At 38.0% G+C, this 18,685-nt stretch overlaps 1 protein-coding gene across 5 annotated transcripts in view; it reads right to left on the bottom strand.

The window, feature by feature from the left end:
• Positions 1-18,685, bottom strand: part of ANK3 (ankyrin 3) — a 1,320,989-nt gene that overhangs the window by 49,459 nt on the left and 1,252,845 nt on the right. For all 5 annotated transcript variants that reach the window (XM_053692249.1, XM_053692250.1, XM_053692246.1 and 2 more), the window contains 2 exons: positions 8,669-8,800; positions 7,575-7,721 (listed from right to left, as the gene is read on the bottom strand). In XM_053692249.1, the coding sequence (XP_053548224.1) occupies positions 7,575-7,721; positions 8,669-8,800 (279 nt within the window). The remainder of the gene's footprint in view (positions 1-7,574; positions 7,722-8,668; positions 8,801-18,685) is intronic.

An 18,685-nucleotide genomic window follows, 5' to 3' on the forward strand; every position in this document is an offset into this window, starting at 1 on the left:
AATAATTTGATAATAGGAGTAAATTAGAAAGTTGCTTAAAATTGCATGCTCTATCTGAATCATGAAAGAAAAAAATTGGGTTCAGTGTCCCTTTAATCATTGTTAGCAAGAAATCCTTTATTTGCATTCCAAGATTATAGCTTTTTGATTATTGATTTTTCTCTCTTTTTGCAGTAGCTTATTAGGGACATATAAAATGAATTCTTGCATTGATCAAGGAAGTAACTCAGAATTACAATTTAAGTTGAATGTCTCATTAAAGCAGGGGTGTCCAAACTTTGCTCTCCAGAGGTTTTGGAACTACATTTCCCATGATGCTCAGCTAGATAAAATGCTGGCTGAGCATCATCGGAAATGTAGTTCCAAAACCTCTGGAGAGCAAAGTTTGGACACCCCTGCATTAAAGGGATACTAAACCAAATGTTTTTTTCTTTCATGATTCAGATAGAGCATGCAATTTTAAGCAACTTTCTAATTTATTCCTATCATCAAATTTTCTTCATTCTCTTGGTATCTTTATTTGAAAAGCAGGAATGTAAGCTTTGGAGCCAGCCTATTTTTGGTTTAGCACCTGGGTAGCGCTTGCTGATTAGTGTCTAAATGTAGCCACCAATCAACAAGCGCTATCCAGGGTGATGAACCAAAAATGGGCCCATTCCTAAGCTTAGATTTATGCTTTTTCAAATAAAGATTGCAAGAAAACGAAGAAAAATTGATAATAGGAGTAAATGAGAAAGTTACTTAAAAATGCAGACTCTGAGGCCCATTTATCAAGCTCTGAATGGAGCTTGAGGGGCCGTGTTCCGGCGAGCCTGCAGGCTCGCCAGAAAAAGCAGTTATGAAGCAGCGGTCTAAAGACCGCTGCTCCAAAACCCTGTCCATCACCACAATTCAACCCGATTGACATCTCCCTGCTGGCGGCCGATTGGCCGCAAATCTGCAGGGGGCGGCGTTGCACCAGCAGCCAAGAGCTGCAGGTGCAATGCTGAATACAGAGAGCGTATTGTTTTTCGCATTCAGCGATGTCTGTTGGACCTGATCTGCACTGTCGGATCAGGTCCGACAGAAATTTGATAAATAGGCCTCTCTATCTGCATAATGAAAGAAAAAAATTGGGTTTAGTATCCCTTTAAGTATCAATAAAATACTAATCATTAGTGCCTTTAAAAAAAAAAAAAAGAAGATTGATTAAATAAATAATAAAATGTAAGTTTTATTATAGCAGCATAAAGTGTGGGTATCAAATAGACCACCAATTACACATCCATGTTTTTATTGAGTTAGTTTTGATATGCTGGTTTAGTTCTGCTAGAAAAAAAATGATGCTTGATTGATTGATACATTGATTCCCAATGTCCCATTGTATTTGTTCCAATCATAGCAGTATTTAAACACTAGAGGTATTGTAATATTGATTTTGTATGAGGGGCTCTTTTTTGGGGCATTTTATAAACGGTAAATATTCTGCCAGATTACCCAGAGTGTGCACCAGTCAAAGCTCATGCTTCAGCATAGTCTTTGTAGATAATTTATAAAGCATATAAAATAGGTTATTCAGTCCAGAGGAGTTGCAGAGTTTTCAAGATCAGCTTGAGAGAAATGTAGAAGCCTGGTCTTTGCAGAGTTGTGCGAGATTCAGAGGAGAGACAGTAATAATATAGCATCTAATTATAAAGAATGTTGAAAAACCATAAATATGTAATCATACAAGTAAATATATTGTGTGTGCTTTAAGTCAAAGCTCTAGTATCACTGAATACTTCTTTTATCAAATGTACTTTTAGAAATAAAATCATATGTTGCTTAAATAAATTGTTATATAAATATTAAAGGGACATGATACTCAAATGTTGAAGCACTTGAAAGTGATGTGGCACAGCTGTAAAAAGCTGACTAAAAAAATAACACCTGAATATCTCTATGTAAAAAAAAGAGATATTTTACCTCACATTTCCTAAGTATGCATACCCCACAGTAAAGAGACTTTAAGCAGCCAGTCAGGATGCTTGTCCCAGGACTTGCTAGGGAGTTTGCATCTGTAATGTGCAGGCACAGTCATGTTATTTGTCTATTCAGTTTAAGTAAGTTCTATGAAATCTCATGAGAATTCAGTGAAATCTCATGAGATCACAGCAAAGGCAAAGCATTACCCCAGCACTGCAGATGCTGATTGGCTATTGTTTTGTTTTTCAACTTACAGCTGGACAGCAACTAAAGTATAACTTTTTACACAACACTAAGGGGCCTATTTATCAAGCCGTCAACCGCAAATACGCTGGAATTCCGCAGCGTAATTGTGGCGAGCCTGATTCGCCTTATTTATCAAAGGCTACAGACCGGCAAAAGTAGAATTTTGTGACGTAACATACGATCCGCTGGTCTCAGTCCGACACAGATCGATGCTTACGTCACTACAGATGTTACGAATGCAAATTCGGCACTATCTGACTACTTTTGCTACTTATCAAATAACTACCAGGTACGCTTGGCACTATTCCGGCCAAGCGTACCTGGTTTTTAATCCGCCGCCCTGGTGGCGGGGGATGCCATAGGAATCAATGGGAGTCTGAAAGCAGCAAAGCTTATGTTCGCTGCTGCCTGATATCCCATTGATTCCTATGGGAGAATAAAAGTTATGTTTACACCTAACACCCTAACATAAACCCAGAGTCTAAACACCCCTAATCTGCCGCAATCTACTTTATACTTAATAACCCCTAATATGCCACCCCTAACATCGCCGCCACCTACCTACATTTATTAACCCCTAATCTGTCGCCCCAACGTCACCGCCACTATATTAAAGTTATTAACCCCTAAACCTGAGTCTAACCCTAACACCCCCTAACTTAAATATTATTTAAATTAATCTAAATAAAATTACTATCATTAACTAAATTATTCCTATTTAAAACTAAATACTTACCTGTAAAATAAACCCTAAGCTAGCTACAATATAACTAATAGTTACATTGTAGCTAGCTTAGGGTTTATTTTTATTTTACAGGCAAGTTTGCATTTATTTTAACTAGGTAGAATAGTTATTAAATAGTTATTAACTATTTAATAACTATCTAGCTAAAATAAATACAAAAGTACCTATAAAACAAAACCTAACCTAAGTTACAATAACACCTAACACTACACTACAATTAAATAAATTAACTAAATTAACAACAATTAAATAAATTAAATTAAATTAGCTAAAGTACAAAAAAACCCCACTAAATTACAGAAAATAAAAAACAAATTACAGATATTTAAACTAATTACATCTAATCTAATAGCCCTATCAAAATAAAAAAAAGCCCCCCCAAAATAAAAAAAACCTAGCCTAAACTAAACTACCAATAGCCCTTAAAAGGGCCTTTTGCGGGGCATTGCCCCAAAGTAATCAGCTCTTTTACCTGGAAAAAAAAATACAAACAACCCCCCCAACAGTAAAACCCACCACCCACACAACCAATCCCCCAAATAAATTACTAACTAAAAAAACCTAAGCTCCTCATTGCCCTGAAAAGGGCATTTGGATGGGCATTGCCCTTAAAAGGGCAGTTAGCTCTTTTGCAGGCCCAAAGCCCTAACCTAAAAAATAAATCCACCCAATACACCCTTAAAAAAATCCTAACACTAACCCCATGAAAATTCACTTACCGGGAGACGTCTTCATCCAAGCGGCAAGATGTCCTCAACGAATCCGGCAGAAGTGGTCCTCCAGACGGGCAGAAGTCTTCATCCAGACGGCATCTTCTATCTTCATCCTTCCGACGCGGAGTGGCTCCATCTTCAAGACATCCGGCGCGGCGCATCCTCTTCCAACGACGTCTTCTTGCTGAATGAATATCACTTTAAGTGACGTCATCCAAGATGGCGTCCCTTCGATTCCGATTGGCTGATAGAATTCTATCAGCCAATCAGAATTAAGGTAGAAAAAATCCTATTGGCTGATGTAATCAGCCAATAGAATTGAACTTCAATCCTATTGGCTGATCCAATCAGCCAATAGGATTGAGCTCACATTCTATTGGCTGATTGGAACAGCCAATAGAATGCCAGCTCAATCCTATTGGATGATTGCATCAGCCAATAGGATTTTTTCTACCTTTATTTCCGATTGGCTGATAGAATTCTATCAGCCAATCGGAATTGAAGGGACGCCATCTTGGATGACGTCACTTAAAGGGATATTCATTCAGCAAGAAGACGTCGTTGGAAGAGAATGCTCTGCGTCGGATGTCTTGAAGATGGACCCGCTCCGCGCCGGAAGGATGAAGATAGAAGATGCCATCTGGATGAAGACTTCTGTCTGTCTGGAGGACCACTTCTGCCTGTCTGGAGGACCACTTCTGCCGGATTCGTTGAGGACATCTTGCTGCTTGGATGAAGACGTCTCCCGGTAAGTGAATCTTCATGAGGTTAGTGTTAGGATTTTTTTAAAGGTGTATTGGGTGGGTTTTATTTTTAGGTTAGGGACTTTGGGCCTGCAAAAAAGCTAACTGCTCTTTTAAGGGCAATGCCCATCCAAATGCCCTTTTCAGGGCAATGGGGAGCTTAGGTTTTTTTTTAGTTAGTAATTTATTTGGGGGGTTGGTTGTGTGGGTGGTGGGTTTTACTGTTGGGGGGGTTGTTTGTATTTTTTTTCAGGTAAAAGAGCTTATTTCTTTGGGGCAATGCCCCGCAAAAGGCCCTTTTAAGGGCTATTGGTAGTTTAGTTTAGGCTAGGTTTTTTTTTATTTTGGGGGGGCTTTTTTATTTTGATAGGGCTATTAAATTAGGTGTAATTAGTTTAAATATCTGTAATTTGTTTTTTATTTTCTGTAATTTAGTGGGGGGGGGGGGTTGTACTTTAGCTAATTTAATTTATTTAATTGTTGTTAATTTATTTAATTGTAGTGTAGTGTTAGGTGTTAGTGTAACTTAGGTTAGGTTTTATTTTACAGGTACTTTTGTATTTATTTTAGCTAGGTAGTTAGTAAATAACTATTTAGTAACTATTCTACCTAGTTAAAATAAATACAAACTTGCCTGTAAAATAAAAATAAACCCTAAGCTAGCTACAATGTAACTATTAGTTATATTGTAGCTAGCTTAGGGTTTATTTTACAGGTAAGTATTTAGTTTTAAATAGGAATAATTTAGTTAATAATATTAATTTTTATTTAGATTTATTTAAATAATATTTAGGTTAGGGGGTGTTAGGGTTAGGATTAGATTTAGGTTTAGGGGTTAATACATTTAGAATAGTGGCGGCGACGTTGGGAGCGGCAGATTAGGGGTTAATAACATAATGTAAGTGGCGGTGGGCTCCAGGAGTGGTGGTTTAGGGGTTAATACGTTTATTTCATTGCGGTGGGGTCCGGGAGCGGCAGTTTAGGGGTTAATAAGTTTATTTTGTTGCGGCGAGGTCCGGGAGCGGCGGTTTAGGGGTAAAACAGTATAGTATAGTGACGGTGTTTAGTGACAGTATACCAATAAAGCTGGGAAAAAGCCGAAGAGCAGCGAGATCGATGACTGTTAGTTAACAACAGGCCGCTGCTCATTGCCCCGTACTTCGTGCGTGGCTTTTTGACAGCTTTTTTGGTAACTTTGGAGAGTGTATTCAGGTCTGCGGCAGTGATGTTAGGCGATCTTAGGCGAGCGTATTGGTGCCGTCGAATTCAAGTAAGTTGATGGCTTGATAAATAGGCCCCTTACTCTGGTGAGCTGAGGACATTTTGAGGTAAACTAGCTTCCTTTTTGTATATACAGATGTTCAAGTAGATGTTCAGGTGATATTTTCATCTCCGCTTTTTACAGTTATAGTGCATCACTTTTAAGGGATTTAGCATATGAGTATTATGCCCCTTTAAAGGTTATAAAAAATTGTATAGCATAAAACAGTGTATTGTATACCTAAAATTGCTTAAATAAACATGGCTATAAAACGTATTAGTAAAATGTTTCATAATCCAAATTATTCTTGAGATACCTTGCTTTGGTTTCACAAAAGGATACCAAGGTCATAAAGTGAATTTGAGAATAGAAATAATTTGGAAGTTTGTTTAAAGTTGTGTTCTCTATCTGAAATGATCATTTTTACTTTTCTGTTCACTTTAATATGCAAAAGTCTTGCTTAATATCATAAAGAATGGCTTCACATTATAATGTATGTATAGAAAGTTGTAATGTTCTTTATAAAAGACCTTTATTTTAGAGGTTATAGTTGTCTTTAATATTTGTATTATGTTTTGATATTAACTTTATATCTTAGATTTTAAATAGAAGACAACATAAATGAGTTTACAGTTTACAGCACTTTGCTCCATCCATTTAAAATGACTATAAATAAGATCACTAATTCTACAGCCATAGCACTGAACATTGACTATTTTATCTCAACATAAGCATTAAGCTATTAGCTGGAGTAAAGAAATGTTAACAATTGCAATAGTTAAAGGGATATTCCAGCCAAAATTGGAAACCACATGGATGCATTTCGGTATTGAGCAGAAGCAATTTTGTAATATACATGCTTTAGCAAAAATGCTTCTAATAAAAGCTATAGCATTTTCAGAAGTGTATTAAAGTATGCACCGTGCACCAGCATTTTAAACACAGCACTTGCTCAGAGAGCCTAAGGTGCTTGTACCATCTGATAATTACTCAATATGTTAATTGCTGAAATTATACAAGCCCCACTGATGTTTTGAGCAGCTGCATTATTTAAAATGTGGGTGCAGTGGCAATATCTAGCTATGCTTCACATGCACGTGCAGAGAAAAATGTTAACACTAAAACTGTGATAACTTTTACTAGAAGCATTTTTGCCAATACATGTATATTGCAAATATGTTTCTTTTCAAAGATGTAATTCATCTATGTGCATTTACATTTTGACTGGAATGTCCCTTTAAATGTTTTCAACTGGTGCAATTATATCTGAAATGGTTTTTAAAGGGACAGTCTACTTCCGAATTTGTTTTGTTTAAAAAGAAAGATAATCCCTTTATTACCCATTCCCCAGTTTTGCATGAACAACACGGTTATATTAATATACTTTTTACCTCTGTGATTACCTTGTATCTAAGCCTCTGCAGACTGCCCCCTTATCTCTGTTCTTTTAACAGACTTGAATTTTAGCCAATCAGTGCCCTCTCATAAGTAACTCCACGGGCATAAGCACAATGTTATCTATAAGGCACACATGAACTAATGCCCTTTAGTTGTGAAATGTATTCAGATAAGAGGCAGCCTTCAAGGGCTTAGAAATTAACATATGAGCCTACCTAAGTTTAGCTTTCAAATAAGAATACCAAGAGAACAAAGCAAATATGATGATAAAAGTAAATTGGAAAGTTGTTTAAAATTACATGCCCTATCTGAATCATGAAAGTTTAATTTTCACTAGACTGTCCCTTTAACCAATGAGCTACATGCTCTGCTAGTTAAACAAAAATAAGCAAGCAAAATTAAATTCAAACCATAAGCCCATAAAATGTACTTAACTATTATTGGTTGCTAAAAGCAAACAAAGAAACAATTAAAAAAATGTGAAAATGCACTTAGAAAATGTGTTTTCTAAATAGCATAGTTACCATCAACTGCAGGGTCAAGGAAAACATTATTTTCATCTGCAAAACTTCTTGTTCCGCTAATGTTTCCATAGTCAAATATTGGTCCTTCCAATAATGTCACAATATCTATTCGATTAATTTTCGTCAATACATTAGTTAAGGCATCAGCTGAAAATAAAATTGCAAATGTTATATTAACATTATAAAAAATAATATAAAGGAATAGTAAAGTCAAATTTAAACTTAAATTAGATAGAGGATTCACTTTTAAACAGCTATTATGAATATTGCTTAGTTCTTTGGTATTGCTTTGTTAAAAGGTAATGGCTTTTGCCATTTGGCAGCAGTGTTTGCAACAACGTTTATAGCAGCATTATACATAGTTGCAAACACTGCTGCCATATAAATGCTAAAGACGTGCACGCTCATAAGCTCCAATTAGCCTACCAAGATTTACTCTTCAACAAAGGATACCATAAGAACAAAGCAAATGTGTTAATAGACAAATTGGAAAGTTTTTTAAAATTGCATACTATCTGAATCATAAAAGTTAAATTTTTACTTCTATGTCCTTTTAATCAAAATAAGTCCCCTAAAGTAATTCATTATTATGCATTATACAAAAACATTGATAATATAATAATGCATTTTCCACACATGCATTTTATCTATTGTATAATAACTGTGATTTAAATTTTGGTGCTAAATATTTTAACATAAGAATATAGTGTAAATTAAGACTAAGGGGTAGATTGTACAAGCAGTGGATGCTGCAATCTACCCCTGTAGTTTCCAGATTGCTGGAAACTCTGAGGGCGGCGGATAACAATCATACCGATCAGATACGATCGGGATGATTGATACCCCCTGCTAGCGGCCGATTGGGTGCGAATCTGTAGGGGGCGGAATTGCACAAGCATTTCACTAGAAATGCTTGTGCAATGATAAATGCAGACAGCGTATGCTGTCTGCATTTATCAATCTGCGGCGGACCGCAGAATGATAATTCGGCCCCTAGTTCTTCTTTGATCATAGTGAGACATTTGACTTTTTGTTTTCTCCTAAATTATTTTAACTGTATATGTTCTTATCAAGAAATTACAATGTGCACGTACTTGTTGCATTTTTACCATCTCTTATGACCCATTTCTTTAACAATATGAAACTTTGAGCGGTGAGCGAGTTTGGGTTCTCAACTCGAATTTGATTAATTTCATCCACAGAAAAATTCAGTTCTCTTGCTAATTCTGAAAAAAGTAAACACAATACAATACATAATTTTAGTTAGGAAAAAACAAACATCAAAACAATTATTTTTAGATCACTTTATTGCTTTAATTATTTGTAATAGGGACACCCTTAGCATTTGCGGGTCCCTGGGCAAGACAAATTTGCGGAGCCCCACAGCCCAGCGCTCTTATTCCTCTCCACCTGTATGGCCCACCCCAACAGTATATATTCTACCTCCTGATACCATAAACACTTCTTCATAAACAAAGGAAAATAAACAAAATACATTACGCCTTCTCCTACCCTCACCCGTAAAAAGTGGGGCCTCCCAAATTGCAGGGCCCTGAGCAAGATGACCCTCTCACCCTGTCCAAAGGGCTGGCCTGATTTGTAATATAAATGTTGTTAACAAAATGTTTTAAACCATTTATATATTAGGCAGATATCTTAAAATTCAGTACTTTATTGATGATACACACTTTGCAAAGGATTACAATAACTTTCCAACCAAGACACTGATATTAAGGCTACATTGAGCCAAAGTAAGAAATTAACACAAAATCAAGGCTAACGTTAAATATATACAGTATCCCACAGGTGAGTACACCCCTCACATTTTTGTAAATATTTTATTATTTATTTTCATGCGACAACACTGAAGAAATGACACTTTGCTACAATGTAAAGTAGTGAGTGTACAGCCTGTATAACAGTGTAAAATTGCTGTCCCCTCAAAATAACTCAACACACAGCCATTAATGTCTAAACCGTTGGCAACAAAAGTGAGTACACCCCTAAGTGGAAATGTCCAAATTGGGCCCAATTAGCCATTTTCCATCCCCGGTGTCATGTGACTCGTTAGTGTTACAAGGTCTCAGGTGTGAATGGGGAGCAGGTGTGTTAAATTTGGTGTTGTCGCTCTCACACTCTCTCATACTGGTCACTGGAAGTTCAACATGGCACCTCATGGCAAAGAACTCTCTGAGGATCTGAAAAAAAGAATTGCTGCTCTACATAAAGATGGCCTAGGCTATAAGAAGATTTCAAAGACTCTGAAACTGAGCTGCAGCACGGTGGGCAAGACCATACAGCGGTTTCATAGGATAGGTTCCACTCAGAACAGGCCTCACCATGGTCGACCAAAGAAGTTGAGTGCACATGTTCAGCGTCATATCCAAAAGTTGTCTTTGGGAAATAGACGTATGAGTGCTGCCAGCATTGCTGAAGAGGTTGAAGGGGTGGGGGGTCAGCCTTTCAGTGCTCAGACCATACGCTGCACACGGCATTAATTAGTTTGCTGTAAACCACATTTATATGAAGACCTGATTAACAAATATTAGGAAAGAGCTTGCTGCAGAGAAAGAATGAATACTTACATACAATAGTACAAATGTATAGGTACACGCTAACAATTCAACAGACTACCTCTCAGTAAAAGCTCATTTGCAAAAATGGAAGATTGTTATTCACTCTGAATTGTCAAACAAACATGCCAGAGTTAAGTAATATACTAATAGAATATAACAACACATATCATACACTACTGATAAAGCGAATCCCAATTTATGGACATACATCCCACTAGCAAGCCGAATGAGAACAAGTAGGGGACATTTCTAAGAGGGCACTATTATTTATAAAGCCCATAAATTTCTCAACATAGAAAGGGGAATTTAGGAAACAGCAACATAGACGGGTCTCAGCATCTGTTAACTCGGAAAATAGGTTGTAGGCCTACTCACTATAATGCCTCAACAGCAATCAGGAATTTCTGATAGGATCCACAAAATAAGTCAACTCAGGAGAAGGTCTTGAAGTTGACTACACCAATTTTGAGAATGGATTCTTTCTAATGTGGCTGATAATCTTGAGATTTAACAGCCTTCCCTTTCAGCATCCAATATTGCCTTTTATGGCAACCACCCAGACACCCCCCTATAAAATGATTTTACGGGCCTACAAACCACATTATACAAAATAAGATCACAATGACTTCTATTGATTGTTTTGGGGTATTTTTGCATCGCTGATGAATAAATACCATTAGTGATGGGCAGTTGGTAATTACCAACAGATTTAGGAACCTTACTGTCTCCACTTTTGCTATTATAGGCAGACATGAATATTATTGAAATAATAGCATAATACTAAGGCCCAATAAGACACAGACTAAATGAAGAAGGCCACTAAATATTTGTTCAATTACGTGTTTAGGTAACAGACAATATAACACTAAAACCCTTGTCACAATGCTTAGTAATTGGTCTGCATGTAATGGCCCATGGAATTATACACTGGAATAAATCAAATTAAATTTGCACAGCATAGATCATAATTTAAGTACACTGGATGCGCAAAAAACACTTAAATTTGTACGTATAAGTACAAATTACAAAGCGTAATTCTTTTTTTCTCTCCATAAAATGGGCTAAACATAGGCGATCCATGGGCATATATGAAATTGTCTCTCTAATCCCAGTGTAATTCTGTAACCCTACAAGAAGAACACATGCATTTGAAAATAGAGGAGACTATAAGCAGCGTAATGTGATTTATATTAGCTGCAGGATTTACGTTTTAAAGTGCGCCCCCTGCTCACTGCTAACCTTGCTCTGCGGAGCATGTCCAGTGTTGACAAGTCTGTATAATTGGTGAGATGTCTAGTATTGAAAGTAATGGAGCTCATTCTCCATTACTTTCAATAGTAGACATCTCACCAATTGCATGGACTGCCCCTTTTTTTCACAAAAATTCCACCAGGCAGCCCCTGCAAGGATTGGCAAGAAAAAACATAAATTTCTTTCTCTTGTGATGTATCGAGTCCACTGATTCATCCATACTTATGGGATATTCTCCTTCCCTACAGGAAGTGGCAGAGAGAGCACCCACAGCAGAGCTGTCCATATAGCTCCTCCCTTAGCTCCACCACCCAGTCATTCGACCGAAGGCTAGGAAGAAAAAGGAGAAACTATAGGGTGCAGTGGTGACTGAAGTTTTTTAAATAAAAATATACTACCTGTCTTAAATAGACAGGGAGGGTCGTGGACTCGATACATCACAAGAGAAAGAAATTTATCAGGTAAGCATAAATTCTGTTTTCTCTTGTAAGATGTATCAAGTCCACGGATTCATCCATACTTATGGGATACCAATACCAAAGCTTTAGGACACGGATGAAGGGAAGGACAAGACAGGTACCTTAAACGGAAGGCACCACTGCTTGTAGAACCTGTCTCCCAAAAATAGCCTCCGAAGAAGCAAAAGTATCAAATTTGTAAAATTTGGAAAAAGTATGAAGCGAAGACCAAGTCGCCGCCTTACAAATCTGTTCAACAGAAGCCTCATTTTTAAAAGCTCATGTGGAAGCCACTGCTCTAGTAGAATGAGTAGTAATTCTTTCAGGAGGCTGCTGGCCAGCAGTCTCATAAGCCAAACGGATTAAGCTTTTCAGCCAAAAGGAAAGAGAGGTAGCCGTAGCCTTTTGACCTCTGTTTACCAGAATAAACAACAAACAATGAAGATGTTTGACGGAAATCTTTAGTTGCTTGTAAGTAGAACTTTAAAGCACAAACCACATCAAGATTGTGCAACAGACGTTCCTTCTTTGATGAAGGATTAGGACACAGAGAAGGAACAACAATCTCCTGATTGATATTCCTATTAGAAACAACCTTAGGAAGAAACCCAGGTTTGGTACGCAAAACCACCTTATCTGAATGGAAAACTAGGTAAGGTGAGTCACACTGTAAATCAGATAACTCAGAAACTCTTCGAGCCGAAGAGATAGCTACTAAAAACAAAACTTTCCAAGATAGAAGCTTAATATCTATGGAATGCATAGGTTCAAACGGAACCCCTTGAAGAACTTTAAGAACCAAGTTTAGGCTCCATGGCGGAGCAACAGGTTTAAATACAGGCTTGATCCTGACCAAGGCCTGACTAAATGCTTGAACGTCTGGAACATCTGCCAGACGTTTGTGTAAAAGAATAGACAGAATAGATATTTGTCCCTTTAAGGAACTAGCTGATAATCCTTTCTCCAATCCTTCTTGGAGAAAGGACAAAATTCTAGGAATCCTAATCTTACTCCATGAGTAACCCTTGGATTCACACCAACAAAGATATTTGCGGTAAATCTTATGATAGATTTTCCTGGTAACAGGCTTTCTAGCCTGAATCAGGGTATCAATGACCGACTCAGAGAAACCATGCTTTGAAAGAATCAGGTGTTCAATCTCCAAGCAGTCAGACGCATAGAAATTAGATTTGGATGCTTGAACGGACCTTGGATTAGAAGGTCCTGCCACGGTGGAACAGATGACATGTCCACCAGGTCTGCATACCAAGTTCTGCGTGGCGCTATCAGAATCACCAAAGCTCTCTCCTGCTTGATTCTGGCAACCAGACGTGGGAGGAGAGGAAACAATGTAAATACATAAGCCAGATTAAAGGACCAGGGCACTGCTAGAGCATCTATCAGTACCGCCTGGGGATCCCAGGACCTGGACCCGTAACGAGGAAGTTTGGCGTTCTGTCGGGACGCCATCAGATCCAATTCTGGTGTGCCCCATAGCTGAGTCAGCTGGGCAAATACCTCCAGATGGAGCTCCCACTCCCTCGGATGAAAAGTTTGACGATTTAGGAAATCCGCCTCCCAGTTCTCTACCCCTGGGATATGGATTGCTGAGATATGGCAAGAGTGATCCTCCGCCCATCGGATTATTTTGGTTACCTCCATCATTGATAGAGAACACCGTGTTCCTCCTTGATGATTGATATAGGTTACAATCGTGATGTTGTCCGACTGAAATCTGATGAATTTGGCCGCAGCAAGCTAAGGCCACGCCTGAAGCGCATTGAATATCGCTCTCAGTTCTAGAATGTTTATCGGGAGGAGAGATTCCTCCCAAGACCATAAGCCCTGTGCTTTGAGGGATTGCCAGACTGCACCCCAGCCTAGCAGGCTGGCATCTGTTGTTACTATGAGCCACTCTGGCCTACGGAAACACATTCCCTTAGACAGGTGGTCCTGAGACAACCACCAGAGAAGAGAATCTCTGGTCTCTTGGTCCAGATGCAGTTGAGGAGATAAATCTGCATAATCCCCATTCCACTGTTTGAGCATACATAGTTGCAGTGGTCTGAGGTGTAGGCGGGCATAGGGAACTATGTCCATTGCCGCTACCATGAGTCCGATTACCTCCATACACTGAGCCACTGATGGCCGAGGAATGGAATGAAGAGCTCGGCAAGTGATTAAAAGTTTTGATTTTCTGACCTCCGTCAGAAATATTTTCATTTCTACCGAGTCTATCAGAGTCCCTAGGAAGGAAACTTGTGAGAGGGACGAGAGAACTTTTTTTTTTTTTAAATCAGTTTTTATTGAGGTTTTAGGAAATCTTACACACAATAATGATTCAATAACAATAATAAAATGGTATTGAGGCAACCATTATCTCAGACAATAGGTAAATAAGGCGAGATAGAACAACTCCAAGTATAACCACCGTGGAACTGTAAATCTAAATACATACAATGACTATAGATTATACATCTCTATCTAGTGACAATACCGTAACTATACAGATACAAAGATCAGGAAAAAGTGGCAAATAGACGAAGGTTTACATTGCAAGATAAAGAAAACCAGTATGTCAGGAAAGTACTGGTTGTGATTTTATGCGCTTATGTACTGAATCAAAAACAATTCTCTCAATGTGTTGAATAATTATTACCAATATTGTATTGATTGTTATCTATGATCACCACTATAATGGTGTAAGGGAGATTTATCAGTTGATTAAAAACCTTTAAAAATAATAAAAACTATTTAAAAGGTTTGAATGTGAGAATTCAAAAAATCTCTAAAGTTGGATAAAGTTGAATGAAAAGTCAAATAAAAAATAATAAAATATAAATATTCCCTGATTAAGAAATTGATAATGGCAATGTCAACAAACTCACTTATTACAAAAAGAAATTTGTGTATACCATATATGATTTGAATACACGCCAAAAGTCCATAGATGTAATAACAGCCAATGGATGAGATTTTAATATTTTGTAATCCCAGACCGCACTTAGACTTAGAATAATTAGTCTTTAGAAGTTCTGTTAGACATAAAAACAGTACCTTGAATATTAAAGGCAGAAAATTTTCCTATATTCCGTAGATGTTCCTGGATTAGTGAGGGATAATGTTCAAATGAACCATAGAGAAAGCAATTATATTTTGATTGCAGTGCCACTGAAGTGCCGCCTGGTCCCAGCCAGCAATCCCACTGGTCTCGGCTCAGATATGGTTACATGTAATGAAAGAAAAGACAGGCGCACAAGGCACAATTCAAGTGTAGAGTTTTTATTATGCTAATAAGACACACAGTTAGGCAGCCTTTGATAAAGCCCGACCGGAGTCAGGGGAAACGCGTCAGGCATCTAAACAAAGACTTTACGGGAAAGCAGTTACAAAGTACTGTTGATCACCAGCGTTACTAAGACTTGGGTGACAGGATCCGGAACACCGCCGCCCAATTGTTCTTACTGTGAACGGAGAGGAGAAGGAACATCCATCCCCCTGGTGCTGCGATAATCCCATGAGCATATGCTCTCAATGCATACTTTTGATTTTAATCTAGTAAGTGTTTCTAACTGTGTGTCTTATTAGCATAATAAAAACTCTACACTTGAATTGTGCCTTGTGCGCCTGTCTTTTCTTTCATTACATGTCAGGAAAGTATAATGGAACCTCAGTTTTATATTATATTAACAGGTAAAATGTTTCCCACGTTGCTATAAAGAACCTACATGAAACAGTATTGAGGGAAGTGTGGATCAGATTTAGGTTGGCCACTTTTGGACCAAATTAGCGGGGAGGGGGGAAAGGGAGTCCAGCGGACAAGAGCCGCTCTATGTGAAGTAAAGGGGGGGGGGATGAGGGACAGGGCAACATAAGATGTAATAGTAATATGGGGAGGGTCAGTGAAAGTCATGTTGTAATAGTTATCAGGGCGGGCTCTCCGGAAGTGGCTTACTGTTTAAATGACTATTATAAAGGGCTATAGTTACTACAAGGTTTAACAAGTATCTGAATGGGCTTCATGAGTACATATGGTACCTATGGTATATTTATAAAGCTCAAATTAGAACAGCGTTATAAACTCCAATGAATATTAAATACAATGTGCCGTATAAAGGGTAATGACTGAGATATTTCACACGTAGTATGAGGTAGAATTGCACAACAAGTGATGGATAATAATATGCTAGAGTCTCGGCCGCCGACCCATATATCACTGTAAAAATTAGCCGTGTTAAGTGAAAGGGACCTCACCTAAAGAGACCTTGAGTAGGTATGCTATTAGGAACTGCAATCACATGGGTTTATCTCTCTTCCAGTTGTGCATTAGGGCTCAAGTCTTTAAAGACATGAGAAGGACGTCTGTCTAATCTCATAGGAACTGAGAGGGTTAGAGCTTTATATATGTTACACGTTACTGTTTAGATCTATACAAAACTCTCATATCAAATTACCAGTAGATATGTAGTAAACCTTGCTAGAGATAAATGTTGTTACCAGAAAGGGGGGAGAGAGATCCGAGAGGAACTATAAGTGAATGTATATGTGGACGCAGAGAACAGTGTCATAGTAAGTAGTAGTTCATCATCTCTGCTTCCCAGGTGACCACTCGTCTAGAACCCAGCATGCGGCTTTGAGATATAAATATAAATATTACCCCAAGGCACTGTATTGCATATAACATTATCATGTGAGAATTTATGGATTTAGCTAATTTTGTGAAAGCAGTTGTACCCTAAACCATGTTGTGGATATGTATAGGGATGGGTGTTGGTTATGAAAACTGAGAAACATGCAGTATGAACACAGATTAATAACATTTGCAAAACAATATTCTACAGATGAAAAGGGTGTTATACTTAACTCCCATCACTGCTAAGGATACAAAAGTATAAAAGCAGTCTCCTATTTTGAACAGATTAGGTATAATGCGTTCAGCTTGTCTATCACAATACCCTAGGGGCAATACAGTTATCCCAAAACAATGTATGCTATAAAGAAGTGAAAACATAGGGATTTAAGAATACAGTAGGTATCTATTACATAGTATATTACAGATTACCCATATAAGCCACATTTGTAAAATAAGAGCAGAATAGCTGATCAACCATAAAAGGCAAAACTACCCACTGTATCTATATTATCCTAGTAGGATTATACTGTAGTAATAATAGGTTTTACTGCTAGAATACAATCTCATAGCAAGAGTTGCATGTACATAAGTCAGACATAAAAGTAAAAAAAAAAAAAATATATATATATATATATATGGGACTAATATATCAAATATACTGTGCTGGGTCTATCAAATTAGTATATAACATCTCTCTGTATAGGAAATGAGGATTCTCAGTAGTAACAAGTAGTCCCTTTACCGTCATTATATTTATCAGAAATGAGAAAAGCTTAAGGGGTCCTTAAGAGTCCCAATTCTTTTAAAACTAAAACAGCAACCATGTCTAGTTTGACCAACTTTGAAGATCACGGGCATAAGAATGACAACTATTATACAGAACTATGAGGATCCAAGATTAGCGAGTCTATATCCAGGTCATATTGCAGAATCCAGGGTAAATGCGTAATGAGAAATACACAGACAAAAATGAAACAAAGGATAACCCTCATAAAACGTATCAGAGCTAATAAAGAGGGCTAGTAGTAAAAAAGTTAACTGGTAATGCCTGTCCAGAAGGCGAATCTGAGGAATTGATGATGATCTCTGTGAATAGGGATGTCTAGCTACGCATCCTTTAAATCCACGGTAGTCATATATTGACCCTCCTGGATCAGAGGAAGAATAGTCCGAATAGTCTCCATCCTGAAAGATGGTACTCTGAGGAATTTGTTTAGAATTTTGAGATCCAAGATTGGTCTGAAAGTTCCCTCTTTTTTGGGAACCACAAACAGGTTGGAGTAAAAACCTAGCCCTTGTTCCGCTCTTGGAACTGGGCGGATCACTCCCATGGTATGTAGGTCTTCTACACAGCGTAAGAACGCCTCTCTCATTTGTCTGGTTTGCAGACAATTGAAAAATGTGAAATCTTCCCCTTGGGGGGGAGTCTTTGAAGTCCAGAAGATATCCTTGGGACACAATTTCTAAAGCCCAGGAATCGTGAACATCTCTTGCCCAAGCCTGAGCAAAGAGAGAGAGTCTGCCCCTACTAGATCCGGTCCCGGATCGGGGGCTACCCCTTCATGCTGTCTTACAGGCAGCAGCAGGCTTCTTGGCCTGTTTACCTTTGTTCCAAGCCTGGTTAGGTCTCCAGACTGATTTGGATTGGACAGAATTCCCCTCTTGCTTTGCTGCAGGGGAAGCTGAAGTGGGACCACCCTTGAAGTTCCGAAAGGAACAAAAATTATTTTCTTTGGTCCTCATCTTATTTGTTTTATCCTGAGGGAGGGCATGGCCTTTCCCTCCAGTGATGTCTGAAATAATTTCTTTCAGTGCAGGCCCGAATAGGGTCTTTCCTTTGAAAGGGATGTTCAACAATTTAGATTTTGATGACACATCAGCAGACTTAAGCCATAACGCCCTGCATGCTAAAATGGCAAAACCTGAATTCTTTGCCGCTAATTTAGCCATTTGGAAAGCGGCATCTGTAATGAAAAAATTAGCCAATTTAAGGGCCTTAATTCTGTCCATAATATCCTCTAATGGAGTCTCCACCTGAAGAGTCTCTTCTAGAGCCTCAAACCAGAAAGCAGCTGCAGTAGTTACAGAAACAATGCATGCAATAGGTTGGAGAAGAAAACCTTGATGAATAAAAATTTTCTTTAGGAGAACCTCTAATTTTTTATCCATAGGATCTATGAAAGCACAACTGTC

Source organism: Bombina bombina, chromosome 9 (genome assembly GCF_027579735.1).
Source record: "Bombina bombina isolate aBomBom1 chromosome 9, aBomBom1.pri, whole genome shotgun sequence".
NCBI lineage: Eukaryota > Metazoa > Chordata > Amphibia > Anura > Bombinatoridae > Bombina > Bombina bombina.